General features: G+C 38.1%; 1 protein-coding gene across 1 annotated transcript in view; it reads left to right on the top strand.

Moving 5' to 3' along the window:
* Positions 1 to 24,092, top strand: part of hmcn1 (hemicentin 1) — an 83,358-nt gene that overhangs the window by 49,934 nt on the left and 9,332 nt on the right. Inside the window, 60 exon segments of the mRNA XM_032571892.1 lie at positions 219 to 280; positions 282 to 501; positions 616 to 783; positions 1,598 to 1,711; positions 1,803 to 1,889; positions 1,995 to 2,186; positions 3,142 to 3,315; positions 3,387 to 3,500; positions 3,594 to 3,739; positions 3,829 to 3,979; positions 4,110 to 4,307; positions 4,389 to 4,502; positions 4,939 to 5,126; positions 5,443 to 5,539; positions 5,683 to 5,844; positions 5,967 to 6,080; positions 6,173 to 6,297; positions 6,299 to 6,376; positions 6,938 to 7,019; positions 7,133 to 7,264; positions 7,520 to 7,669; positions 7,820 to 7,979; positions 8,706 to 8,830; positions 8,907 to 9,081; positions 9,691 to 9,788; positions 9,869 to 10,147; positions 10,231 to 10,427; positions 10,530 to 10,611; positions 11,372 to 11,508; positions 11,718 to 11,859; positions 11,980 to 12,032; positions 12,034 to 12,069; positions 12,071 to 12,126; positions 12,234 to 12,361; positions 12,441 to 12,553; positions 12,555 to 12,598; positions 14,013 to 14,134; positions 14,257 to 14,421; positions 14,601 to 14,708; positions 15,193 to 15,330; positions 16,112 to 16,246; positions 16,430 to 16,699; positions 17,277 to 17,323; positions 17,325 to 17,468; positions 17,596 to 17,809; positions 17,930 to 18,064; positions 18,617 to 18,807; positions 19,358 to 19,439; positions 19,555 to 19,824; positions 19,969 to 20,139; positions 20,223 to 20,393; positions 20,487 to 20,657; positions 21,078 to 21,109; positions 21,111 to 21,249; positions 21,337 to 21,507; positions 21,600 to 21,770; positions 22,797 to 22,943; positions 23,047 to 23,066; positions 23,068 to 23,185; positions 23,272 to 23,393. Coding sequence (XP_032427783.1) covers positions 219 to 280; positions 282 to 501; positions 616 to 783; positions 1,598 to 1,711; positions 1,803 to 1,889; positions 1,995 to 2,186; positions 3,142 to 3,315; positions 3,387 to 3,500; positions 3,594 to 3,739; positions 3,829 to 3,979; positions 4,110 to 4,307; positions 4,389 to 4,502; positions 4,939 to 5,126; positions 5,443 to 5,539; positions 5,683 to 5,844; positions 5,967 to 6,080; positions 6,173 to 6,297; positions 6,299 to 6,376; positions 6,938 to 7,019; positions 7,133 to 7,264; positions 7,520 to 7,669; positions 7,820 to 7,979; positions 8,706 to 8,830; positions 8,907 to 9,081; positions 9,691 to 9,788; positions 9,869 to 10,147; positions 10,231 to 10,427; positions 10,530 to 10,611; positions 11,372 to 11,508; positions 11,718 to 11,859; positions 11,980 to 12,032; positions 12,034 to 12,069; positions 12,071 to 12,126; positions 12,234 to 12,361; positions 12,441 to 12,553; positions 12,555 to 12,598; positions 14,013 to 14,134; positions 14,257 to 14,421; positions 14,601 to 14,708; positions 15,193 to 15,330; positions 16,112 to 16,246; positions 16,430 to 16,699; positions 17,277 to 17,323; positions 17,325 to 17,468; positions 17,596 to 17,809; positions 17,930 to 18,064; positions 18,617 to 18,807; positions 19,358 to 19,439; positions 19,555 to 19,824; positions 19,969 to 20,139; positions 20,223 to 20,393; positions 20,487 to 20,657; positions 21,078 to 21,109; positions 21,111 to 21,249; positions 21,337 to 21,507; positions 21,600 to 21,770; positions 22,797 to 22,943; positions 23,047 to 23,066; positions 23,068 to 23,185; positions 23,272 to 23,393 — 8,147 coding nt within the window.

The raw sequence follows: 24,092 nt of genomic DNA on the forward strand, positions 1-24,092 counted from the left end.
ATTGATTAAAACGAGTGCGATAATTTCCATTATGATGATAATGTTCTTTCAAAGGCAATATTTATTTATTGTTTTTGGTTGTTGTGCCTCAATACTTAAGCTTTTTGTGCATGAATTATTGCATCATTTAATTCAGAAAAAAGTGTGGCATATGCATTTCAAAGTAATGTGAAATCAGCAGTTTCTCTCACATTGTCAACGACTTTGTCCTGTTGCAGTTCGTCCTTCAATCGGACGTAGTGAAGACGACTCCAACGATGTGACAGTGACAAAAGGACGCGGATGTGACATTACATTGCCCTGCAGAGGGCGTCCCACAGCCCACAGTCACTTGGCTTAAGGATGGGCGGCCCATAGAGGACCAGCATGGTGCAAAGGTCCTAAACGAGGGCAGAGTGTTGCAAATTAAAGACGCTAAGGTGTCAGACACGGGACGCTACACCTGCATTGCTGTTAATGTGGCAGGACAGGCAGACATTAAGCACGACGTCAGTGTGCATGGTATGATTCTGGGATCATTTTTGGTTTTGATTTTTACATTGAAATGTTCAGTTTTCAGTTTGATTAAATAATAACCTTGTTGATCATTTTCCACCATTTTCTCATCATGTTTAGTCCCACCTGTTATAACCGGTCAGGTGCAGTTTCCAGAAAACATCAGTGTTGTGCTGAAGAATCCAGCATCTCTGAACTGTGAGGCCTCTGGTATCCCTCTACCTTCTATCTCCTGGCTGAAGGATGGAAGACCAGTCAAGGCAACTAGCTTGGTGCGCATCATCTCAGGTGAGTTTGAGTTTTACTGTGCATGGATTTCTCTCATCTTATAAGTAATATTAAAGTTGTTTGTATTTGTTTAACCATTCCTAATTTCTTGATACTTTACTTTTTGTCATTAAAAGTCCTGTTGATCAGACCGTTCCTTTTGTCTGCTTGCCTGTTTTGTCTGGTGCAGTTCCTTAAATCAAAAGACATTGGAGATTCACACTTTGTTACAGTTAACAGAAAGTATGAGCTGTAGACTGTAATAAACTCATATGGCTGAAAAATAGTGTTGAAAATATCAAATAATTCAAAAACTTCAGCAAAATTCCTTCCAAAATTTTTTGACAAATGTCTAAAGTGCTCTGACTCTACACCATGCAGCCTACGATTCGGAGGATTAAAAGCATAATTGCAATAATTTGGAAATTGACTACTGTAGATCATTTCAGATAGATTGATGACTTGGAAATAGGTTTTGGCAGTCTGAGTTTCTCACTAAACAAAGTTAGAAATATGTAACATAATACAAGTAAGTTAGAAATATGAATCTTAATTTGTGAAGGAGCAAGTTATTTCAGTAAACTACAGATTTGAGTTAATTTGGTTATTTTTGCAGCAGTTTCTCACGACCTTGTGTGAAGCTTGAATCTCATTAAATTAGGATTTTAAATGTTTTAACATCTGTGAGCCCAAATTCTTAGTGTTAACTGGTTATAATCTCCAGAGCACAGGAATGCACTTCAACCAGAATCAAATTTATGTGCAGGTTTTCCTGCTTGGTGTCTGTTTACGGTGGGAAAGAGTCAGATTTTAATATGATCTGTTTAACCTGTAGGGGGGCGTAGTCTCCGTCTGTTACACACCGCAGTGGAGGATGCTGGGAGGTACACTTGTGTTGTCGCTAACAGCGCTGGAGAAGAGAGGAAAAACTTTGACCTTGACATTCTAGGTGAAGACAGTGGATTTCTTGATAATTTTCATGTTTAATTTTAGTTTAATTTCAAGCAAAATTATGAACAAGTTGAATGTTTCATTGGCAGTTCCTCCAAGTATTGTGAAGGAGGGAACGGTCATGGATACTAAAGTAAGAGAATCCCAAAACATCACTCTAACTTGTGAAGCATCAGGTAAATTACACGTTCTCCTTCTAAAAGATACTTTGTAATGTAAACTACATTTTAAAAAAAGATTCTTAACTTCACGACTGTGCAATTGTGTAAATTTATTGCCAGGTAACCCTCCACCAGAGATTAAATGGCTGAAGGACGGACAGCTGTTGGTGCCTGACAGACGACAGCAGATCACATCATATGGCCGTTTTCTCCAAATCTTTGAGGCCCATGTTGCAGACACTGGAAGATACAGTTGTGTTGCATCAAACAGCGCAGGGGAACGCAGACGGCATTTCAACCTCAATGTTCTGGGTATGAAGGCACTTTATCTTAACATTTCATGCTGAGCTAAGCACCTGATGAAAAACATTCATATATAGACGCAGACACGTTGGTTGGCACCCCTGGTCAAAACATGTAAAAATGATTTCAATAATGTTAAACCTTTTCTATGCTGACCTGTATTTCTAGTGTTGCTATTCTTACTATTCCCCAACTTTCTGTTTCTTTGGGAAATATAAATATGATGCTCCACTCATTTGTACAGTAAACAGTTTCTCACAAAGTTTAAAAACTTCCTGGATCTTGGATAATTGGTTCACTAGTTATCCATTTTATGACAAAAAGTTTATTTCTACCTGAATTTGGAGTAAATAATCTGAAATTTCACCAGACTTGATCCTCAAAAACTTAACCTGAACTATTTTTTTTATCTGATTCAAATTCAGTTTATATTCCAAACAAACAGTCTGATTTGTGATTTTATTTATGTTTTTTAGCAAGCTTCTGTGTGATACATGACTAAGGCGGTAGCATTAATTAAAGGGGCAGTATTATGTATTTTTCAGTCACATAGTTTCATTTTATAGCGCATTCAAGTCACTGTGTTAACTTTAGTTGTTATCCAGCCATGTTTTTGATGAGGGGAACAAGTTTATAACATGATTTAAAGTTTAAAAAAAAGTCAATAATATATAATGCTACCCTTTTAATACTATAAATGTTAAATGATGCCATTAGTTAGTGGTTTAATCATTCATAACTTCTTGAATACCAGTAATTATTCCACAGGTGATTGTCTTCAAAGCTGTTTTGGTCTCTGAATAAATGTTCTCAAAATTGAATCTTGAATTTTTCCTTTTGCAATAGGAGACTAATTATTTTAAAACTTTTCACACATCTTTACCAGCGGTGCCAACAAATATATTCCTTTTTAATCTATTCCTAACCTGATTGTCTGCGACTGTGGCCCTGCTTCTTTTGTCAGTTTCTCCCACCATTGCTGGTTCGGGTCCTGACATTTCTGCGGAGGAGGTTACAGTGACCCTGAGCAGCCCCACCTCCCTGGTCTGTGAAGTCCAGTCCTACCCACCTGCTTTGATCATGTGGCTCAAAGACGGCAATCCATTTGAATCGACTCGCAGTGTTCGAATTCTTCCAGGTTTGAGGTTATAAGTGTGAAAATGTAGAAGCAACTTGACTTTTGTTTGATGTGATTTTTGTTTTTAACAGGCGGACGAACGCTGCAGATTCTTAATGCCAAGAAGGAGGATGCTGGCAGGTACACTTGTGTAGCCACAAATGAAGCAGGAGAGACTCTGAAGCACTATGAGGTCAAAGTTTATGGTGAGATTCCTGCACAACAACATTGTAATAACATAAATATTATCTATATGTTGACCTAAATCTTTTTTTTTTTTTTTTTTTTTTTAACTGAAGTTCCTCCTCAGATTAATAAGAATGATATCCCCGGGGAAGGACTTGCACCTAAAGAGGTAAAAATCAAAATTAACAGCACATTGACCCTGGAATGTGTCGCTCAGGCCTTTCCTTCTCCAGCACTGCAGTGGTATAAAGATGGACAGGTAGGAATCCACAATGCTACCTATTTGCATCTGAAAGACTTTTTTCTCTCAAAGCAAAATTCAGTCAAACAATTTTATAATTTCTTTAGGCCCTGATGGCAGATGACCATGTGTCCATTATAGCCAACGGTCGCATTGTTCAGATCAAACATGCCCAAGTGTCAGACACTGGCCGCTACACCTGCGTCGCCACTAATCTAGCAGGAGAGGACGAGAAGGACTTTGATGTAAATATACAAGGTGAACTGGTTGGACTGGTGCTCGGGCTAATTTTATGGAAATTTACTCCTCCAGGGATAAAATCTGTGTCATCAAAGAAATCAACAAACTGGGGTTTGAAATGTTTCTTTCTGTTTTTCATTTATTGCAGTACCTCCACATTTCAATAGGCATGGTGGAGACAGGGATTCTTCATCAATCCCGGGTTTTGGAGGGGATCCCCGTGATGTCATACTTAACAATCCAATCTCTCTGTACTGTGAGACAAATGCTGTACCCCCTCCAACCCTCACCTGGTACAAAGACGGAAAACTCCTTACCTCTAATGATAAAGTTTTGATCCTACCCGGTGAGTCAAGTTAGCAATAATAAAATAAGGAAACAAGAAAGCAAAGTTTACATGTAACAGCCCATGCTGTCTGGTTCTCAGGTGGGAGGGTGTTACAGATTCCCAGGGCGCAGCTTGACGATTCTGGCAGGTACACTTGTGTGGCCATCAATGAAGCAGGAGAAGACTCCATCCAGTATAATGTCAGAGTGCTAGGTGAGGGTTTACTTTTGGTACATATCCAGAAGTGTCTAATTTTCATGACTATTGCATAGTTTCCTGAAGACTTTTGTGTCAAATTATTCATTTGGTGTCTTATAACTGTATAATTTAGATCCCCTTTAAAAACTCTTATAACCTATTTTAATAGTTCAAGCACCAAATACGCCAAATATGCAATAATAGATACAGTGGAAACTATCTTAGAACTACCAAAGAAACTTCTAAAGTTTTCCACTTTACTTATGGGGGTGCAGCCAATCACCCAAAACTCCCAAAGCTCACTGTTGGAGAATTCCAGCAAAGAAAAACAGAGTCTCCATTACAACCAATTATTTTTAAGGTTTTAGAACAACATTTTGCAATGGTTGTATAAGCATTTGTGTGCAATCTTTCTATGATTTCAAGCTTTTTCGTGTCTTTACTGCATTAGTACCTCCAAGCATAAGAGGATCAGATAGTGATGTGCCTGAAGAAGTCATTGTCCTGGTCAACAAAACTGCCCAACTGGACTGTCACGTGGATGGAAACCCAACCCCCAAGATCACCTGGTTTAAAGATGGTCAGGTGATGAGTTCAGGCGGACCACGCAGTATTCTGTCTAATGGACGAACATTACAGGTAACAAACAGGAAACACAGAAATATATAAGCAAACACCCTACAGTCGCTTGTTCAGCTACGATTTCATCATGCAATAAAACTTTTAATCTCGGCTTGACAATTTTAGTATTCCAGACAAAAAATATTTTTTATATATCCTGCAATGTCACAATTTTCTTTTCCAAAACCACTGCATTAAAATGATTTCAGGCCTAAGACTTACCATCTTTTTCATGTTTTCATGTTTTGTTTTAGCACAATAGTTTTTTGTTTAACATTGTTAAATTGATACTGTAGCTATTATCTTGATATTTAAGCAGTTTTGTCTCCCTCAGGTGTCGAATGCTCAGGTTTCTGAAACAGGACAGTATGTGTGTGTGGCTGAAAATGTAGCTGGAAGTGCAGAGAAACACTTTAACCTGAATGTTCATGGTAAGCTATTAGAGACTGTTCTGAATTCCCTTTTTGCTTTGTGAATTGGATGTAATTTTAATATGAAGACTATAAGTTGACTGAAATTTTTATGCTTTTACAACTGGCTTTCTTTGGATTACTGCATGGTTTTTTTTTTGCAGTCTCTCCCACGATTGTTGGTGTGACTCCAGAGAATGTGACAGTGGTGGTGAACAACTTTGTGTCCCTCACCTGTGAAGCTAGCGGCTTCCCTCCTCCCACCCTGAGCTGGCTAAATGACAGAGGACCCATACAGCCTAAAAGTAATGCCCTCATCATGCCAGGTACTGAAATTATTATCAGTCATGTATAAAAGAGAGGAAATACAGTATTTCTGTTCAAAAATGTGAAAGAACAGAATATTACGTAAGATTCTGAACATGTCTGTGTCCTTTTGTTTCTTCAGGTAGTCGTACTTTACAGATCCTTAAAGCAAAAGTGTCTGATGGTGGAAAGTACAGCTGTGTGGCCATAAATGCAGCAGGACAGGCTCACAAACACATCTATCTCACTGTTTATGGTAAGCCTATAATTTTTTTTCTACAGATTCTTCTCGGTTTTTTCGCTTTATTTCATACACTGAACAATTTCTCAATTTCCTTGCCTCACCAGTACCGCCGAGTATCCGGGGCAACAGCGGAGACGTGCCTGTGGAGGTTAATGTTCTTGTTGGGAAATCTGTAACTTTGGAGTGTGAGTCCAACGCTGTCCCTCCTCCCATTATCACCTGGTACAGGAAATGGCAGAGTGGTGACAGAAACAACAAACATACATATTCTGCCAGGGGGACAAATGCTTCAGATCAAACGCTCTGAGGTGACACAAACAATGCCGGCTTCTTTTTTCTATTAGTTATGGAATCAGAGTAAATACTTACTTCAAAACAGTACCTTGCAGAAGTATGCACATCCCTTGAAATGTCCCACATTTTGCTACATTGCAACCTTAAGTTTTGTTGTATTTCATTGGATCTTATGTGATAAACCAACACAAAGTAGTACAGTAACTGATGTGGAAGGAAAAGAATACATGGATCTTAAAATGTTTCACAAATAAAAATGAAAAAACTGTGACATGCATTTGTATTTAGCTCCCCTGGGTTCCTACTTTGTAGAACTACCTTTTGCATAATTAGAGCTTTAAGTCCTATGGTTTGTACATGTAGAGACTTAACATTTGTGTGCATTTTTCTGTGCAAGGTAGCTCAAGTTAATTCAGATTGAATGTATAATGTTTATGAATATACATTTTTAATCTGAAAGTTCAAAGGGCATTGATTATTTTGCAAGACACTGTTTAATGCCTCTTATATGTGCAGGAATCATTTGTATTTGCAAAAATATGCAAAGTTTTTATGCAACAGCTTATTTTCTGCAGGTGTCTGATACAGGCCAGTATGTTTGCATGGCCTCAAATGTTGCTGGTCAAGTGAACAAGAACTTCAACTTGAATATTCATGGTAGAGTCTTACACAATAATTATCAATCCATAGATTTCAAAAACAGCTATAGCAGATGTTTGAAAGTGTTTTTTTCATTTGCGGCACAATTACAAATAGTTCTAACTCTTCAGTTCCTCCCAGTATCGATGGTCCAGCAGAGGAGAATGTTGTGGAAACTATCAGCAACCCAGTTGCTTTCACTTGTGATGCTACTGGAATCCCTCCACCCAGTCTCACGTGGCTGAAAAATGGACACACTATAGGTACTGCGAATATATCCAGACAATGTATGACTTAAGTCATACAAGGTTAATAATCAGTAGCACTAAATGCTAAGGAAAATGTAACATCTAAACTTTTTAACTCAAAGACAGAAATAAAAGATTCTCAAAACATCTTAGGTATTGCTCCTGGATTTAGTAAATATAAATGCCATAATCCTAACAGACCTAAAACAATCAATGCTTTGTCTGATGATGTGCATAATCACAATTATGGAAACTTTGTATTTCCCTTAGAGAACTCTGAGTCTCTGGAGATGAACATCTTCTCAGGAGGCAGCAAACTACAGATAGCACGGCTGCAACTTTCTGACAGTGGGACATTCACATGTGTGGCCTCTAATGTTGAGGGCAAAGCACACAAGAGTTACCACCTCACTATACAAGGTACAATAACATCATTACTATGAGCCTTAGGCTGATTGGAATCCTTTAGGAGAATAGCTTAAAAGTATAAATGTAATAGTTTCTGTTATCACAGCAAACATTTTCATATCTGTCAGCTGTTTTGTACTTAACTTAATAATTTCTTCTTAGTCCCACCCAGTATCTCTGGATCAGAAATGCCCAGGGAGATGGGAGTCCTTGTTAATGAGAGCATTGAGCTTGTCTGTGAAGCTCAGGGAATCCCGACTCCAACAATCCAGTGGTTGAAAGATGGAGAAGCCATCAACAATACAGAACTCAAAGGTCTCAGGTACTTAAATGTACACTCCCCAGGTGTTTGATTAGCCTTGGTAGTATGTCATTAGCCTGCCTGTCTGAACTTTTACACCCTTATGCTCCAGACAGATTACAGTAATTCACAGTATGGCTTACTGCACTTGATGCAGGAAGATGTATAGCTTTGAGGAAATAAACTTGCTTTGTCCTCCCACACATTTAACTTTGTGGCATACACAGCGAACTTTGTGGACATGTCAAATCACTCCATGAGTGGGACAGGTTTACCAGACCTAAATTACCATAATTATTAAAAACAATCATCAAAATAAGTATTTAGAGTAGTTTTTAGGGGTTTGGGTTTTTCTTTCTTAAAAATAAAAATCTGTTGTAAAATTCTGAATGCTCTGCATTTAACCATAACATGGGTTAAATGTTATTAACCCATGTTATGCAAAATGGAATTAGTTTTCTATTACTTTGCACTGACGTTGTAGGTTTTGCAAATCTTGTTTGGCAACAATACTTAAGGATGAATTGAGGAAAGTATCACATTAATGAAAGCATAGTACTCTCAAAGGCACTTTCAATAAAAACTTGAAAGTTCTTCCAAATAGTAATTTGGAATATTCTGTTTTCCAAATTCTTTTTGAAAACAGAGTTTTTAAAGTTTACGGTGTTTACTTAAAGTCAGCTTAAAGGCACCTTACTCTGCCTTTAAGGTGTTAAAAATGTAAAATATCTCTGTCTTTTCCTCTAGGGTCAGTCCACATGCTAATACTCTAATTGTGACCCAAGCGGACCCTGCTGTCAGTGGAAAGTACACTTGTGTGGCCTCCAATGCTGCCGGAGAAGAGGACAGAATATTTAATTTACATGTATATGGTGGGTTTAATTCTTTATCTTAAACTCAAAGTGTATATCTAATCTATTGCTTGATCTCAAATTTGTCTTCTTTCAGTTCCTCCATCCATTCTCGGCAGCAGTGAGGATCTGACCGCAGTTCTGGACAGTTCTGTCAGTATCGAATGTGTTGCTACTGGGTCACCTCGGCCACAACTGAACTGGTTGAGGAACGGGCTGCCTCTCCCAGTCTCCTCTAACATACGACTTCTCTCTGCTGGACAAGTGCTCCGGTGGGTCAATGGTCAGGGAACATAAAGAAGGCAGTCAGGATTATTAGTTTTCTGGGGATTTTTTCCTAAAACATTGTCTGAAATATTGTGTTTAATATATTTGTAAAAGAGCTCTTATCTTAGAATGTGTTTATGTAAAAGCTTTAATCATGAAATAATGGGTTTCCAATGCCTTGTAAAAGTTTCATGCCATTTAAATTTTTTCACATTTTGGCACAAGGAACCAGAGAAGCTAGATTTTTGTTTTTTCAGAGATTATTTGTCTCATACCCTACTGTCACAACATAGCTTTAACAAATATGTAAAAAAAAACAAAAAACATAATTTTTATAAAATTACATACTGCAGCTTTAAATTACACACAGATGCTATTTAGATTAATTTTGAATGTAGGTGGTTGCCTTTGTTCCATTCTGTTGTTCTTTGACAAAAAATAGACATACAATACTCAAAACTTAGGCTTCTTGGTATTTTGTAATGTATCGGAACACGAAAAAGTTCAAGGGTTGTGGATATACGTATTTACTGTACAAACTTTTGAACTACAGTGTAGTCACTTGTAAATATGAAAGTGTTCATGATGGACCATTTTGTCCCTTCGTGTACCAGGATAAACCGAATCCAAGTGTCTGATGGGGGAAGCTATACATGTGTGGCATCTAACAGAGCAGGAGTGGACAACAGACAGTATAATCTACAGGTTCACGGTAAGTGTATTCTTTCATACGGTTTTTCAAGGCGAAATGAAGAGCTGGCCAGTAATGAGCTTTTAAATTTTCACCGTCAGTTCCTCCTGGTCTGGAAGGAGCAGGAACCACAGAAGATATGACTGTCATCAGAGGAAATTTGGCATCATTGCTCTGTATTGCTGATGGGAGCCCAACTCCTACCATTTCCTGGCTCAGAGATGGAGAAACTTTAACCGCTGACCACAGAATCAGTCTCCTCGGCTTTAACACCACCTTACAGTTTAGCCAGACCCAAGTGAATGACACAGGACGCTACAGTTGCGTGGCTAATAACAATGCTGGCCAAGCAAGCCGCAATTTTAACCTAAAAGTTCTGGGTAAGTGAAGGCAAACTTTATTCTCTAGCTTCTATTTTTTATTTTCAGCTTTTGTTTTAGCTTAATTTTGCTTACTTTTTCAGATCCTCCACGCATCAGGAGCTCTGATCAACCAGTAGAGGTTTCTGTAGTGGTGAATAATGTCCTGGAGTTACTCTGTGAGGCCACCGGTATTCCAACACCCACTTTGACCTGGCTGAAGGACGAACGGCCACTTCCACAGACAGAAAACCTGCATCTCCTCCGTGGGGGAGAGATACTCCATGTTACCGCAGCACAGGTGGGTCTCCCCAGATTTAAACTGTAAAATCCTACCTGTTTTTATCACAGTATATGTTGTATTATTGTAAAAATGTTTAAAAATTAACTTTTTCCCCCACAGCTGGAGGACACAGGCAGATACAGCTGCTTAGCAAACAGTCCAGCAGGAGATGATGACAAAGATTTCCTGGTTCGAGTGCATGGTGAGTATTTTAGCTACTGTGTTGTTTTGAGTCTTCAATAAATTTACAATATTAAGAAAAAATCCAAACATTGAGAGGATAGAGGTGAATATGACAGTGGACAGAAACAACACACGTTTATCCAAAGCACACAGGCAGTACACTAAAAATATGCTTTCTGCATATCATCAGAAACAAAAAATTGTTTTTTTAATAAAAACAAAATATTGATTGCTCAGTAAAATTCATAATTGCCGATCAGAACAACATTGACCACAGTTCTGAACGGTGCGGCCGGTATCGAGTGTCTTAGTACTGGGTGTCTTCAACTACAACTGGAACTGCATTTATTATAATTGTAATTACATTAATGGAAGCATGTTTAATGATATTTCAGATTAATGTGATTTTTACTCCATTCAATAGTATACAATGCTAATTTCTTGTCATATCAACACTACTCTTGTAAATTTTTAACAGGCACTGGTTTTACAGCAATATCACAACTAAAAAATTATTAAATTAGTTTGTAACATTAACTTATGTCTCAATGAGATCTAGGTGTTGCATCAGTGTTGATAATTGGTCTATTGCTCAGTTGTTTACCGCCAACCTTCACCAGTATATAGATATTATTTAAAAAAAAATTATTTACAGAAATTTATTTGCTTGCTTTTGTTTGATGAAAACCATGGCTACAATTTTCAATATTTAAACAAAAGCCTTAAAATTGTATTTATAAATAGCATCTGGCCTTTTTTGTTGCTGTTGTTCCTCTCAGTTCCCCCTAACATATCTGGAGAAAGCACAACTCAGCATCTGTCAGTGCTGCAGAAGGGTCAGGTAACTCTGGAGTGCAAGTCTGATGCTGTTCCACCTCCAACTTTGACCTGGCTCAAGGATGGCACACTACTCCAGGTCAGTATCTAAAACCATTACTAGAATAGAATAGGATAGAATAGAATCAGTTCTTCGTTAGTTTGTACCTTAATAGAGAACCACAGTGTATTAGCATAGCCATAAAAATTTGTAATATTAATACAAGTGGACTAGAAACTATGTATTGATGTCAAATATATAATGCATACTCTGACTTACATTTGTATTCATGTCTTTCACACGTGTAGAAATCACCACGGCTCCGTATTCTGTCCAGTGGACGCTATTTACAAATCAACATGGCGGCTCTATCGGACAGAGCTCAGTACACCTGTGTGGCGAGTAACATCGCGGGCAAGACCACTCGACTGTTTAACCTGACTGTTAACGGTAAATAAAAACAATCGTTTGAGACATTAAGAAGTAAACAAAACAAATCACAATAAAATTGGACATTTTGTCTTATGAAAAGTCAAACTATTTGGTAACTATGAACATTTATCCTATCAGTACCTCCAACTATTAAGGACGGCTCTCAGATGGTGGTGGCACACATCAACAAGCCAGCGACTTCTTGAATGTGTGGTAAGCGGAGTGCCACCAGCCTCGAGTCACCTGGAGGAAAAATGGAGCAATAATAGCAGAAAATAACCCCAGGTAGAACATGTTCTTGGGTTCTGTATTTATCCTAAACCATCTTCTTGTGAATTTATTACAATATTTTAATGTCCAGATCAATGTCTAATTTGTTCATATTTATCCAGATATACATTTGCAGAGGATGGATCTTTACACATCCCCTCAGCTCAGGTGACGGACACCGGGCGCTACCTGTGCATGGCAGCAAATCAGGCTGGTACACAGCGCAAGAGAGTCGATCTTCAAGTTTATGGTGAGTGATAGCTATGCATGAACAAAGCAACGCTAAGCAGAGCTGTAGTCACTATAATTTTTTTCCTCTCATCTTGTAGTGCCTCCTTCTATCACAAGCAGTCGCACCAATGTGACTGTAATTGTCAACGTTCAGACCACCTTACCCTGTGAGGCCACCGGCATTCCCAAACCCACCGTCAGCTGGCTGAAGGAATGGTCGAACCATCAGTACTGAGCAGAATCAGAACATGTACAGGTCTATTCAGGTTTCCTACCAATCTTTACTCATTTGTAAAACATAAATCTTTTTTAAACCATGTATCTCTTTGCATGTTGTGTGAAAGGTGTTTTGGGATTTAATGTTCTTTGTAAAAGTATTCATACCTCTTGAACTTTTTCACATTTTGTCAGAATATAACTACAAGCTTTGGTGGATTCATTGTGCACATCAGAATAAGGTGTAGCTTTGAAGTACATAGTAAAAAATTGTACATTGTACATATCTTGTAAATAAAATTGTAGTGTGTGTTTCAGGCACTAATACTCAGCTCCCTTACTCTGATATTTCTAAATAAAATTAAAGCAACCAACTGCCAATGGAAGGCCTTCAATTTATAAACACAGTTCGCTTGTCTGTACTTTAAAGCGGGATTAGGATTATGTTAACAATAAAAGAAGCCCCAGATTTGTAAATCTTAAAATACGCTGTTCATTCAATCTTATGGAGATAGAAAATAGTGTTTTACAAATGGAATTTACCAAACTATTATTGTCCACCAAAACTTACAGGACATCATAAAAATGTATTAATCAGACAAGTATCTGGTTAATACTTGTATTAATCAGACAGGTATCCAAACGGCTCATAAAAACTCTGGAGAAGCTCCAGAAATACACAGCTCAGATTGGAGAACAGCATGACTTTTCCTTGTGCACTTAACAAACCTGGCCATAATGGAAGAGTGGCAAAAATGTTTATGGTTGGTTCAGGAAACTATAAGATGTCCAAAGTAAAGTTTGTCCACCAGGGAACATAGTAAACACATAGAAGAAGGTGCTCTGGTCTGATGAAACCTACAAAAAAACTGGCACAGCGTTTTACCTTCCAGCTGGACACAAAAGCTTAAAACACACTCTGAGCTGCAATGGAATAATTTAGGTTAAATCATTTTTATGTGTACAGTTGGCCGAGTCACATTCCAGACCTAATGCTACTTTCTAACCAACCCGGCTGATTTTGAGCTCTTTTGCAGGAAAGAGTGTTCAAAAATGTCTGCCTTTAGATGTGAAAAGGTGGAACAGTCATGCCCCAAGAGGCTTTTGATTTTTATTTGTAAAAAAGAAAGAAAAACATGGATCCTTTTGTCCGTACTTCAACATTATGTTTCATATTGTAGCTCTTTCACATAAAATCCTAATAAAATAAATGTGGGAAAGTCAAGAGTGCATGAATACTTTTTTGTAGTTTGTTTTCAAAGTATTTATGGTAAATGGCCTGTATTTTATAGCTCTGTATTAAGTCCAGAGGACCCCAAAGCACTTTGCACTACATTCAGTCAGTCACCCATTCACACACTGAGGAATATTCATTCCAGATTAGGTTGTAGTTAGGTAAAACGTCTTACCATATGTTTTCTTAAAAATATTTATTTGTCCTAATTATTTTTTAGATTGCTATCATCAGGCTCCTTGGTGATTATAGCTCCTACAGTGGAGGACACTGCAGAGTACAAATGTGTGGTTTCTAATGAAGCTGGAGAGGAATCCAGATTCATTGCTCTTTCAGTTATTGGTGAGAAAAACTATTGTTTAGGTATCATCATTCTTGTCATTATTTTGATTGAGTTTTTTATGCGGTTAATTAAAACGTAAGATTTATTTTTTTTAATTCCACAAAATAATTTGTTGTCCTAGTTCCTCCATCTATAGCAGATGAACCCACAGATATAGTTGTTACAAGACTGTCCCCGGTGGTTATTGCTTGTACTGCAACTGGGGTGCCTGCACCTGCAATCCACTGGAGCAAAGGTGGCATGAAGCTTCTTAATAAAGGAGAAGGATACAACATTTTGCCATCAGGTTAAACTTTTATTTATTCAAAACATATTCTATAATTTTAGCTAAACATTTCAATATTAGTCCACTAAATTACTTATGCTTTATGTCATTTTAAATGCTTGTTAGGTATGATTCATCTGAACTTTTGTAACTGATGTGAAGCATATCGGTTTATTTGTGTTGTCTTTATCTTCCTTCAGGTCAAGTACAGATCCCTGCTGCTCAGCTCAGTCATGCTGGACGCTACACCTGCATGGCCAAAAATATTGCTGGCTCCACCCACCGACATGTGCAGCTAACAGTGCAGGGTATGCAGACTGTAACAAGCTATATCTTTCTTTATAAGTACTTTATTAATGAAGTTAATACACAATACAAACACAAATTTTTCAGCCAAATAAGGCATAAGCTGTTGAATTTCTATGCAAGAAATCAACATTATGTGTTCATGAGCTACATTTTTAAGTGTGATAGGGCTCCATGAAGCCTATCGAATTATTGAGAAGTCAAACAATACTGCAAATATTACTCAAAATCAGTTTTCAAAACTTTTTCAAAAACCTTATTTTGGAGGAGAAAACTCTAAATTGTATAATTAAATGCCAAAATGTTTTATTGCTACTCTATTATTATTATTATTGTTTCTGATTTATTTCCAACTGATTTCTAAGTTAAGTTGGACTCAAGGCAGTCATAATTACACTCAAAGTATCAACTGTAAAACTAAAAAACACTTTTACTGTAAAGTACGACGGATGATGAGTATCTTCTTTTCTCCATTCGTCTCTTCAGAACTGCCAGTGATCCAGTCCCATCCCTCCACACTGGATGTGATCTACAACAGCACCATTACTTTGCCCTGCAGAGCCACAGGCTCACCTAGACCCTCCATTACCTGGCAGAAGGAGGGCATCAACCTACCTGCCACTGGTAATCACGTCTTCGACAGTGCCATGCAAAAATATTAATACCCCTGGAGATATTTTCACATTTTGTGAATTACCACCAGAAACCATAATGTTTTTATTGAGAGGTTATGTAAGTTTTCATCCTTTCTTTCTGTTTTTCTGTAAGTTTTCATGACAATACTCCTGATTATATTAATGATGCCCTGATTACTGCACTGCACAACTAATAACTGATCAGATTAATCAGTAATCAGATATCCCCATCTGAATTGTCGATCCCTGTAGCTCCTCCAAAGTCCCCATGGATCACCTGTCCTCTTCTCTAGTTAATGCTTTCCCTGGCCGAACTCTTAAGTTTTCAGTAGACAGACATTTTTTGGCAGGTTCACAATTGTGAAATACAGTTTCCATTATTTGATGATGGACTGAACTGTTTTCCATGACAAGTTTAAAGCTTGCAATATAGTTTTGAATCATGACCCTGTTTAAAAATTCTCTGTAATTTTATCCCCTGACCTTACTGCAATCCACTGGTGTGTTCCTCAGTCTTCATCAGGTCGTTTATTCACTATTGTTCTCTAGTAAACCTTTTGAGACCTTCACAGAATACCTTGATTTATCATGACAATACATTACACACAAATTGATGTTGCTTCCCAAACAGGAATTTTATTTTATTCACCAGTATTGGAGTACACTAAATGCAAATGCCTGGCAGATTTTCTTTTGTCAAAAACTTTAGACCTGCATTTTCTTCTCTACTCCACATTTAGCACAGACATAAATCTCTTGATTTGCTTTAGGTGGAGGTTACACAATACTTCCTGATGGAAGTCTCCAGATCTCCAAGGCGTCTCTAGCAGACTCTGGGACTTTCATTTGTGTAGCACAAAACCCTGCAGGCACTGCACTGGGCAAGACCAAACTCAGAGTGCAAGGTGGGTGACGCCTAATTACGATGTTGATTAAAACAGCTAACTTTCACATTTCTCACAGAAATCTCTAGCAGGTGTACTCTATATTTGAACAAATAATATCTTTAATCAATGGAGGCATTGTTATACCATTAGTTTTCTGATCACACTTTCTAATGTCTGAGTAAATGAACTTTCTGTTTGCAGTTACTCCAGTGATCCGTTCAGAGACTCAGGAGTTACTTGCACTTTTGGACTCCTCTGTGACTCTTCATTGCGAAGCTGCAGGATCGCCTCCACCCTCCATCACATGGCACAAAGACGGGCAGCTGCTGAGTGACTCCGGACACCAGCGGCTGCTCAGCTCAGGATCCCTCCAGATCGCCTTCGTTCAGCAGAGTGATGCTGGAAGATACACTTGCACTGCTGCCAATCCTGCCGGCACTGACAGCTTGGATATGACACTTACTGTACAGAGTAAGTTGGAAACTTAACGTTATTATTCAGAGATAAAAATACTTTGTGTTGCTTTTATGTTTTATATCTGATTCCTAGCTGGATTTTTAGATTTTTACCACCACAAAAAAAGACAAAAAAAAGGATGAACTTTTCTGCAAAATTCACCAACTGCACAATTCTTAAGTGGAATAAGATAAGCAGTATTTCAAAAGAGCTTATATTTTATAAACAATAATATTACTTATTATTAATTTGGTGTTAAGAGATGAGCGGTTTTTTTTTTCTGGTAACAAACTGCCACGAAGTATAAGTCTGATTTTTACCACCAATGACCAAAGAAAAACATTTTCACTTTTCTGCAATATTCACCAACTACACAATTCTTAAGTAGAATAAGATAAGTAATATTTCAAAAGAGCAGAGGAAATATTATGTTTTTTTAACAATAACCATATTTGTTGTTAATCTGTTGCTAAGAGATGAGCGGTGCACGTGGTTTTCTAGTAACCACGTGCACAAAGTAAACATCAGATTTTTACTTTTGCAAAAGTAAAAGGAAATGCATTCTTGTCCTTTTTTTATTATTATGTTATAGTTCCTCCTTCTATCAGTGGAGGAAGACAGGAGGTAGTTGTTGTGGAAAAAAAGTCAGGTTCAGCTGATGTGTGTGGCGGAGGGTATCCCACAACCCGAACTGTCCTGGAAAAAAGACGGGAATCCTCTCAGTGAAAGCCGAGGGGAGTTCACCATCCTGCCATCTGGGGAGCTGATTATTGACAGCGCTCAGGTATGAAAACACACAGACCAGGCTTAACTGGAAATGTTTGTGTTTTTACTCATCTCTTCACACAAGTTCTTATGCATATTTGTGGGTTAACAAGAATGTTGTGTTTTTAAACAAAATAATATACCAGCCTGAAGATGCCGGCAGTTATACTTGTGTCGCAACGAATTCAGTCGGGGAGGACAGCTGGACGGTGACGCTGTCGGTTCATACGCACCCCTCCTTCACCAAACTGCTCACAGACGTTTCTCTCAACAAAGGAGAGCGACTCGTGCTGACCTGTGGTGTCAGTGGAATCCCAACACCCACCATTAAATGGATCATGAACAACAAAAATATCCCAGGTATGATTTATTACAAAATTGCGATAGCTTGGTTGGTATCGTCATATTTTTTATTTAGATGTTTCTTTGTATTTCATCATCTTTAAATGTGTTTTCTTTGTGCTTGTCCCACTGCTGTAGTCCACTATAATCATGTGAATGGTCACAGTGAGCTTGTGATAGAGAGAGTAAGTAAAGAAGACACTGGTACCTACACATGTGTAGCTGAAAACAGAGTGGGGACTATCAAGTCCCTGGGGTTCGTCTATGTAAAAGGTAAACCAGACTCTTATGAAACATTCATAAAGGGGTTGTTCTGAGTTTTTGAAGTGAGGTTCTGTTAAAAGGTTGTAAGTAAAGAATCTAGACTAGTTGCTTGTGGAGGCTGAAGTTAAAGTCCAGTTTTTGGGGTAATCCAAAAACAATAACTTTGCAGTCCAAGGAGACATTTTCACCCCAACATGTGTGTGAAGGAACAATACATTCTAGGTTCTTTGAAAAAAGATAGCATATTAGGTTTCATACCTTAGTTTTATAGTTAAAGAAAACTTATTTTGATACTAGGTTTAATTTTTACAACTAAGAAAAATATCACACTTTTACAATGGGAGAATTAATAGATTTTTATGAATGGATCATTTAATGGTTATGGAAAATGGTGAAAAAAATCATGTTTGTGGTCTAATTACAATGACAAATATTGATAGAAATGTGTATATTCCCTTTAACAGTAGTGTGAAGCACACATTGACTCTCCTAAAATGTGCATCTTTCAGTTTTGTCTTCTAATAAATTCTAGTAAATATATCTTAACAATGTATTCTCCAGAGCCTCCGATAATTGATGGGGACCTTCACGCCAACCGAATTGAACCTCTTGGTGGTAATGCCATCCTGAACTGTGAGGTTCGAGGCGACCCACTGCCAACTATCCAGTGGAGCAAAAATGGCATAAACATCCGGATCAACAACCGAATCCGTCAGCTAGATAACGGCTCCCTGGCCATCTACGGCACAGTGGTAGGAAATGACACCTGTAAAAAATGTAGCTGAGGATGTACTGTGCTTTGCAAAACTTTTTTACATTTTGCCAATTTAAAAGAACAAATATTAATGTGTTTTATTATAATGTACAAAATGTAGGTCAAAAGTATAAATCTGAGTGAAAGGGATACGTGGTTTATCAACTTTTCTTTTTTCTATAAAAAGGTTTAGCACACATTTTCATTCACCCACTTTTTCAGATCCCCTAAATAAAATCCAGGACAACCAACTGCCTTCAGATATAATCTAATCAGTTTTTAGAGTCCAGAATGAATCCAACTGGTCAGAGATTCATTTTTGAACAAAATGCATCATTAATGCCAAGGAAGAGAATTTTAAACAAGGGTTAGGTTGCAAAACAATATCCCAAGTTGTAAGAGGTCATGGAACACTGTTGAGTGATCAAATTTCAAAAATTAGAAAATGGAAAATGTGTGGCCTAACTGAGAAACAGCAATACATTGGCGTTTATTGTTGTAGCATGAATAGATGCAAAATATGTATTTCTTTAAAATGCATTTGACAGAGTGAAGACGCAGGCAGCTACATGTGTGTAGCAACAAATGATGCTGGGGTTGTGGAAAGAAGCGTCACCCTTACACTTCAGAGTAAGGTTTTGCCTTTTTCACTCCAGTGTAGCTGAAATAACATTTAATTTGTGAAGAAAATGAAAAGAAGAGTCATTGGGAGAGTTAACCTAACAGGTGCGTCCTCTCCAATCAGGGGCACCGGTTATAACTTTGGAGCCAGTCGGAACGGTTGTGGATGCAGGTACCACAGTGGTTCTTAGCTGTAAAGCAGATGGTGAGCCAGGACCCATGATAGAGTGGACCCAACATGCACGTCCCCTGCTGGCAAATGACCGCTTCTCCACCCTGTCTAACGGCTCCCTCCGGATCACCAGTGCCCAAAAGGAGGACACATCTGAATATGAATGCGTGGCCAGGAACTTACTCGGATCAGTGGTGGTCAGCGTCACTCTCACTGTTCGCGGTAAGATGCCGATTATTATTCCACTTATTTACACTTGGTAAAAACTTTTAAGTACTGTACAATTATGAAAAACTGTTAACTTTAGTTTCTGAGTTTGCAAATCGGAAAATTAAAATGAATGTGTGCATGTGATTTAATTTGCAGTTCATGGTGGATATTCTGAGTGGACTGAGTGGGGCATCTGCAGTGCGTCCTGTGGCGCCGGTACCCAGAAAAGAGTCAGACAGTGTAACACTCCTTTACCCGCTAACGGAGGACGCCACTGTGCAGGATCAGACACAGAAACACGTAGCTGTCAGGGGAAACCATGTCCAGGTACTTTATTAATAATATTTGAAAAATGTTCTGGTCTGTGTGAAAATAAAAATTCTAAAACCAAACTTTTGTTGTTTGCAAAGTGGATGGCAACTGGTCACAGTGGTCTCCCTGGGAGGAATGTTCACAAACCTGTGGTCAGGGCAACAAAACGAGGCTCCGGAGCTGCAGTAACCCACCCGCTCAGAATGGGGGCAGGCCATGTGTGGGGAAGGCAGTGGAAGCTATAATGTGCAGCATCAGACCATGCCCAGGTAAGAAGGTTTACAGTTAAAATATCTAAACTAGATGAGTTTATATTTTAGAGAAACACTTGCCACTCAGCATAATTTGTTTTGCTTTCTTAGTGACAGGCAACTGGGGTTCTTGGCTGTCATGGAGCCCCTGCAGTGAGACCTGCGGTAAGGGCGTACAATCCAGGATCCGACTGTGCAACAACCCTCCTCCAGCATTTGACGGCCCGCAGTGTGAAGGCACAGACACCCAATCACAAGTCTGCAAGGAGAAACCTTGTCCTGGTAAGAGGCTGTTGGAATAAAGACACTCATTAAAGTAAACTTAGACCTTCACTGCAAAAACACAAAGTCTTACCGAGTACTTTTGGTCTAGTTTCTAATGCATACATCTTACACTTGAAATAAGACAAAACTGACTTGCAAGTAACTTTTCAGCAAGATATAGGAACTTGTTTTAAGTAAGTAATTCCTTAATATTGTTTTTTTTAAGTCCTTGTTCCACTGGTAGATTATTTTACTCATATTCACATTTTTAAAACTTATTGGAGTTGTACATTTTCCATCCTGACAGGGCTTCTATAAGTCTTTAAACATGTAATGTACTGTATATGTAACATGACTTTGATGGAAAGTGGTTATAAAGTTGTTACAACCACTATAAATAATCTGAACCTCTAATATTTCTGTTTTTGTGCTCTCCAGTGGATGGAAAGTGGTCATCATGGATGAGCTGGGGGCCCTTGCAGTGTTTCTTGTGGCGGTGGGAGCAGACAGCGGGCACGCCTCTGTGCAAGCCCCGCCCCTCAGCATGGTGGCAGAAAGTGTGAGGGAAATGATGTGCACACTGATTTCTGCAATGGCGACCCCTGTCCAAGTGAGTTTTAAATGATAAAAATAAAGCACTTGTAAAGGAAACAGAGTTTTTGCTCTGCCTTATTTCTCTGTTTTCACTGTTTGTCAGTCAATGGTAACTGGGGACAGTGGAGTAGCTGGGGCCGCTGCAGCAAGACATGCAACGGAGGTCAGATGAGGCGCTACAGGACCTGTGACAACCCTCGACCTTCTCATGGCGGGAGAGCTTGTGGAGGAGCCGATTCACAGATGCAGAAATGTAGCACTGCAGACTGTCCTGGTGAGTCAGTACCATACCGTCTTAGTCTTGGTTTCATGCATTAACAATTACTTGACTGTTATGAAATACTCTGTTTTTTTTATGTATTGCAGTGGATGGTAACTGGAGCTTATGGCAGGCATGGGGAGGATGCTCCTCTTCCTGTGGCGGAGGAGAAAGGACACGTGTCCGACTTTGTAATAACCCGCCTCCCAGTAACGGTGGCCGGCCTTGTCCAGGTGACCCCACTCAGCTATCAAGGTGCAACAATCAGGCATGCCCAGGTAATGACATAATCTAAAAATTGGATATGTTGTCATATTTATCTGCGTAAAATATGGATGTTAAGATGCAAATAGGTTGTCATCCAGACAGGAAAAATAGCATTGAAGATGCCAATCATATTCTCAGTACATTTATATCTAATTAGGATATTGACATGAAGTCCACACCAGATGTGAAAAGTAACCCACGAATACAAAAAAATCAAGAAACTAATTAGTCCCTAAATTAAATTAAATTATGAGAAATTAGGTGAAATGGCACCACAAATAAGTATTGAAGATATTTAATACTTTGTGGAAAAGCCTTTGTTGCTAATGACAGCTTCACTACATTTCCCATATGGAAAGAGCAGTTGCCCACGTTGCTTAGATGCTATTTTGGCTAAATCTCAGAATCTTGAACGATTTTGGAGTCCTTTCTTACACTCTGATCTTCAGTTCTCCCAAAACATCTTAACATTAAGTCTCTGTAAAGTTCTTTCTCATTGACTTGTGTAAATATTCTGAAGCAAACGTCAGAATAATTATGAAAGAGACATTACAAAATCTTTAAGCTGACATTTATGTGCGCTGGCGGAATTTCTTTCTGAATACTTCAGTGATTTTTTTTTTTTTACCATTTTGCTTGTTTGAAGCCTTTCTGCAATACTTGTCCCTTCTTTCATTCCACTCTATTGAACACAACTTTATTTATGTATTTTTTATTTGGTGTGAGTTTCTTATTAATATTTACATTACAATTACATAGATTGAAAAAAAAAATTTTTTTTGTTTTCATCACTCATTGGATTTAGCCTGTTCCATGTTAAGTTAGTAGATATCATTAGAATTAGGTCAACAATTCTTGGTATGAAACCAACAAAAACTGATTTCTGTTGTGTAAATTTTGCATCAGGTTCTACGCTCTCACTGAGATATTTTGTGGGATTTTTACATTTTGAGATTGTGACTGATTTGTTAAAGTTTCTTGTGATTCTGTATAAACCTTGACTACTCACAGCCATAAACATTTTCTCTGTTTGTCAGGTGGGCCTCATAAAACTCGAGGAAGCATCATAGGAAACATTAATGACATTGAGTTTGGCATCGCCTTCCTAAATGCCACAATCACTGACAGCAACTCGGGCAGCAAAACCATCAAAGCCACTATTTCAAATGTACCAAGAACTTTAGGTCAGCCTTGAATACACAACTTCATTTATGTATTTTCACCCAAAGGTGCATAGCTCCCTTAAACTTTGATTGTAAAACTGAATGTATAACATTTAACTTTAAGGTCCTGCGATGAGGAAGCTCAGTCTCCATACTGAACCCCATCTACTGGACCACTGCACAGGAAATAGGAGAGGCTGTTAACGGTTACACCTTGACGGGCGGCGTCTTCAGGCGAGAGACGCAGGTGGAGTTTGCTACAGGTAGGTTCTGGTCATGGCCAAATAAACACACATTAAGGATAAATTTAATTGGATAACTGAAGTTTAGTTCAACTGGATTCTGCTAGGTGAAATCCTGAGAATGACCCACATTGCTCGAGGCCTGGACTCTGATGGAGCTTTGCTTCTGGACATTGTAGTTAACGGCCATATTCTGCAGCTGCCTTCACATGCTGACATAAACATCAAGGTAAGTGGTAATCAAGGTTTGAGGACAACTATTTTAAGGAAGAAAATTAAGAAAAAAACTTGTTTGCAAAAATTCTGAAAGAGCTTTTTTTGTGTTTTTAAATAAATTTGCCTCTTCCTTTACAGTGAAGGAACAACTTTAAAAAATGAGTTTATGAGAAAATGAGTTTATGTGCTCTTGCAGCTATTAGAATCACAGTTAGAATCTTTAAACAAACTGTTTGTTGTTGATAATTACATTATTCATCATAACATCAATTTACTTATCAGTTTTGTTATCAATTTAACAAAATTCAGCGTACTTTTTTTATATTTTCATGTCTGACATGAAAGTTTTTTCATTAATTAACTCAAAACTCCAATTTTGTTGATGTCAATATAGTTTAAAACATTGTTTGCATTTTTCAGCTGCAGTTTTTTAGCAAAGGTCTAAGAAGACTAATTTTACCACTGAGATGAAATACATTTTGTTATACAAAAAGTCTGTTTTGTTGTACTTAAAGTATTCTACCCGTCACTGTTTTCCACTAAACCTAAAATTATTTTTTTTTCTTGTATTTGTTATTTTTCCTGCACTTCTTGTTATATTGACATCTTAAATAAAATTAGGAGAGTAAAGTTTGTCTTGCATGTGATGAAAACCTAAAATATCAGATGTTTTTGAAAGAATTAATGATTTTTTTTCGGTGAACTGCTGAAT

Source organism: Xiphophorus hellerii, chromosome 9 (assembly GCF_003331165.1).
Source record: "Xiphophorus hellerii strain 12219 chromosome 9, Xiphophorus_hellerii-4.1, whole genome shotgun sequence".
Lineage (NCBI taxonomy): Eukaryota > Metazoa > Chordata > Actinopteri > Cyprinodontiformes > Poeciliidae > Xiphophorus > Xiphophorus hellerii.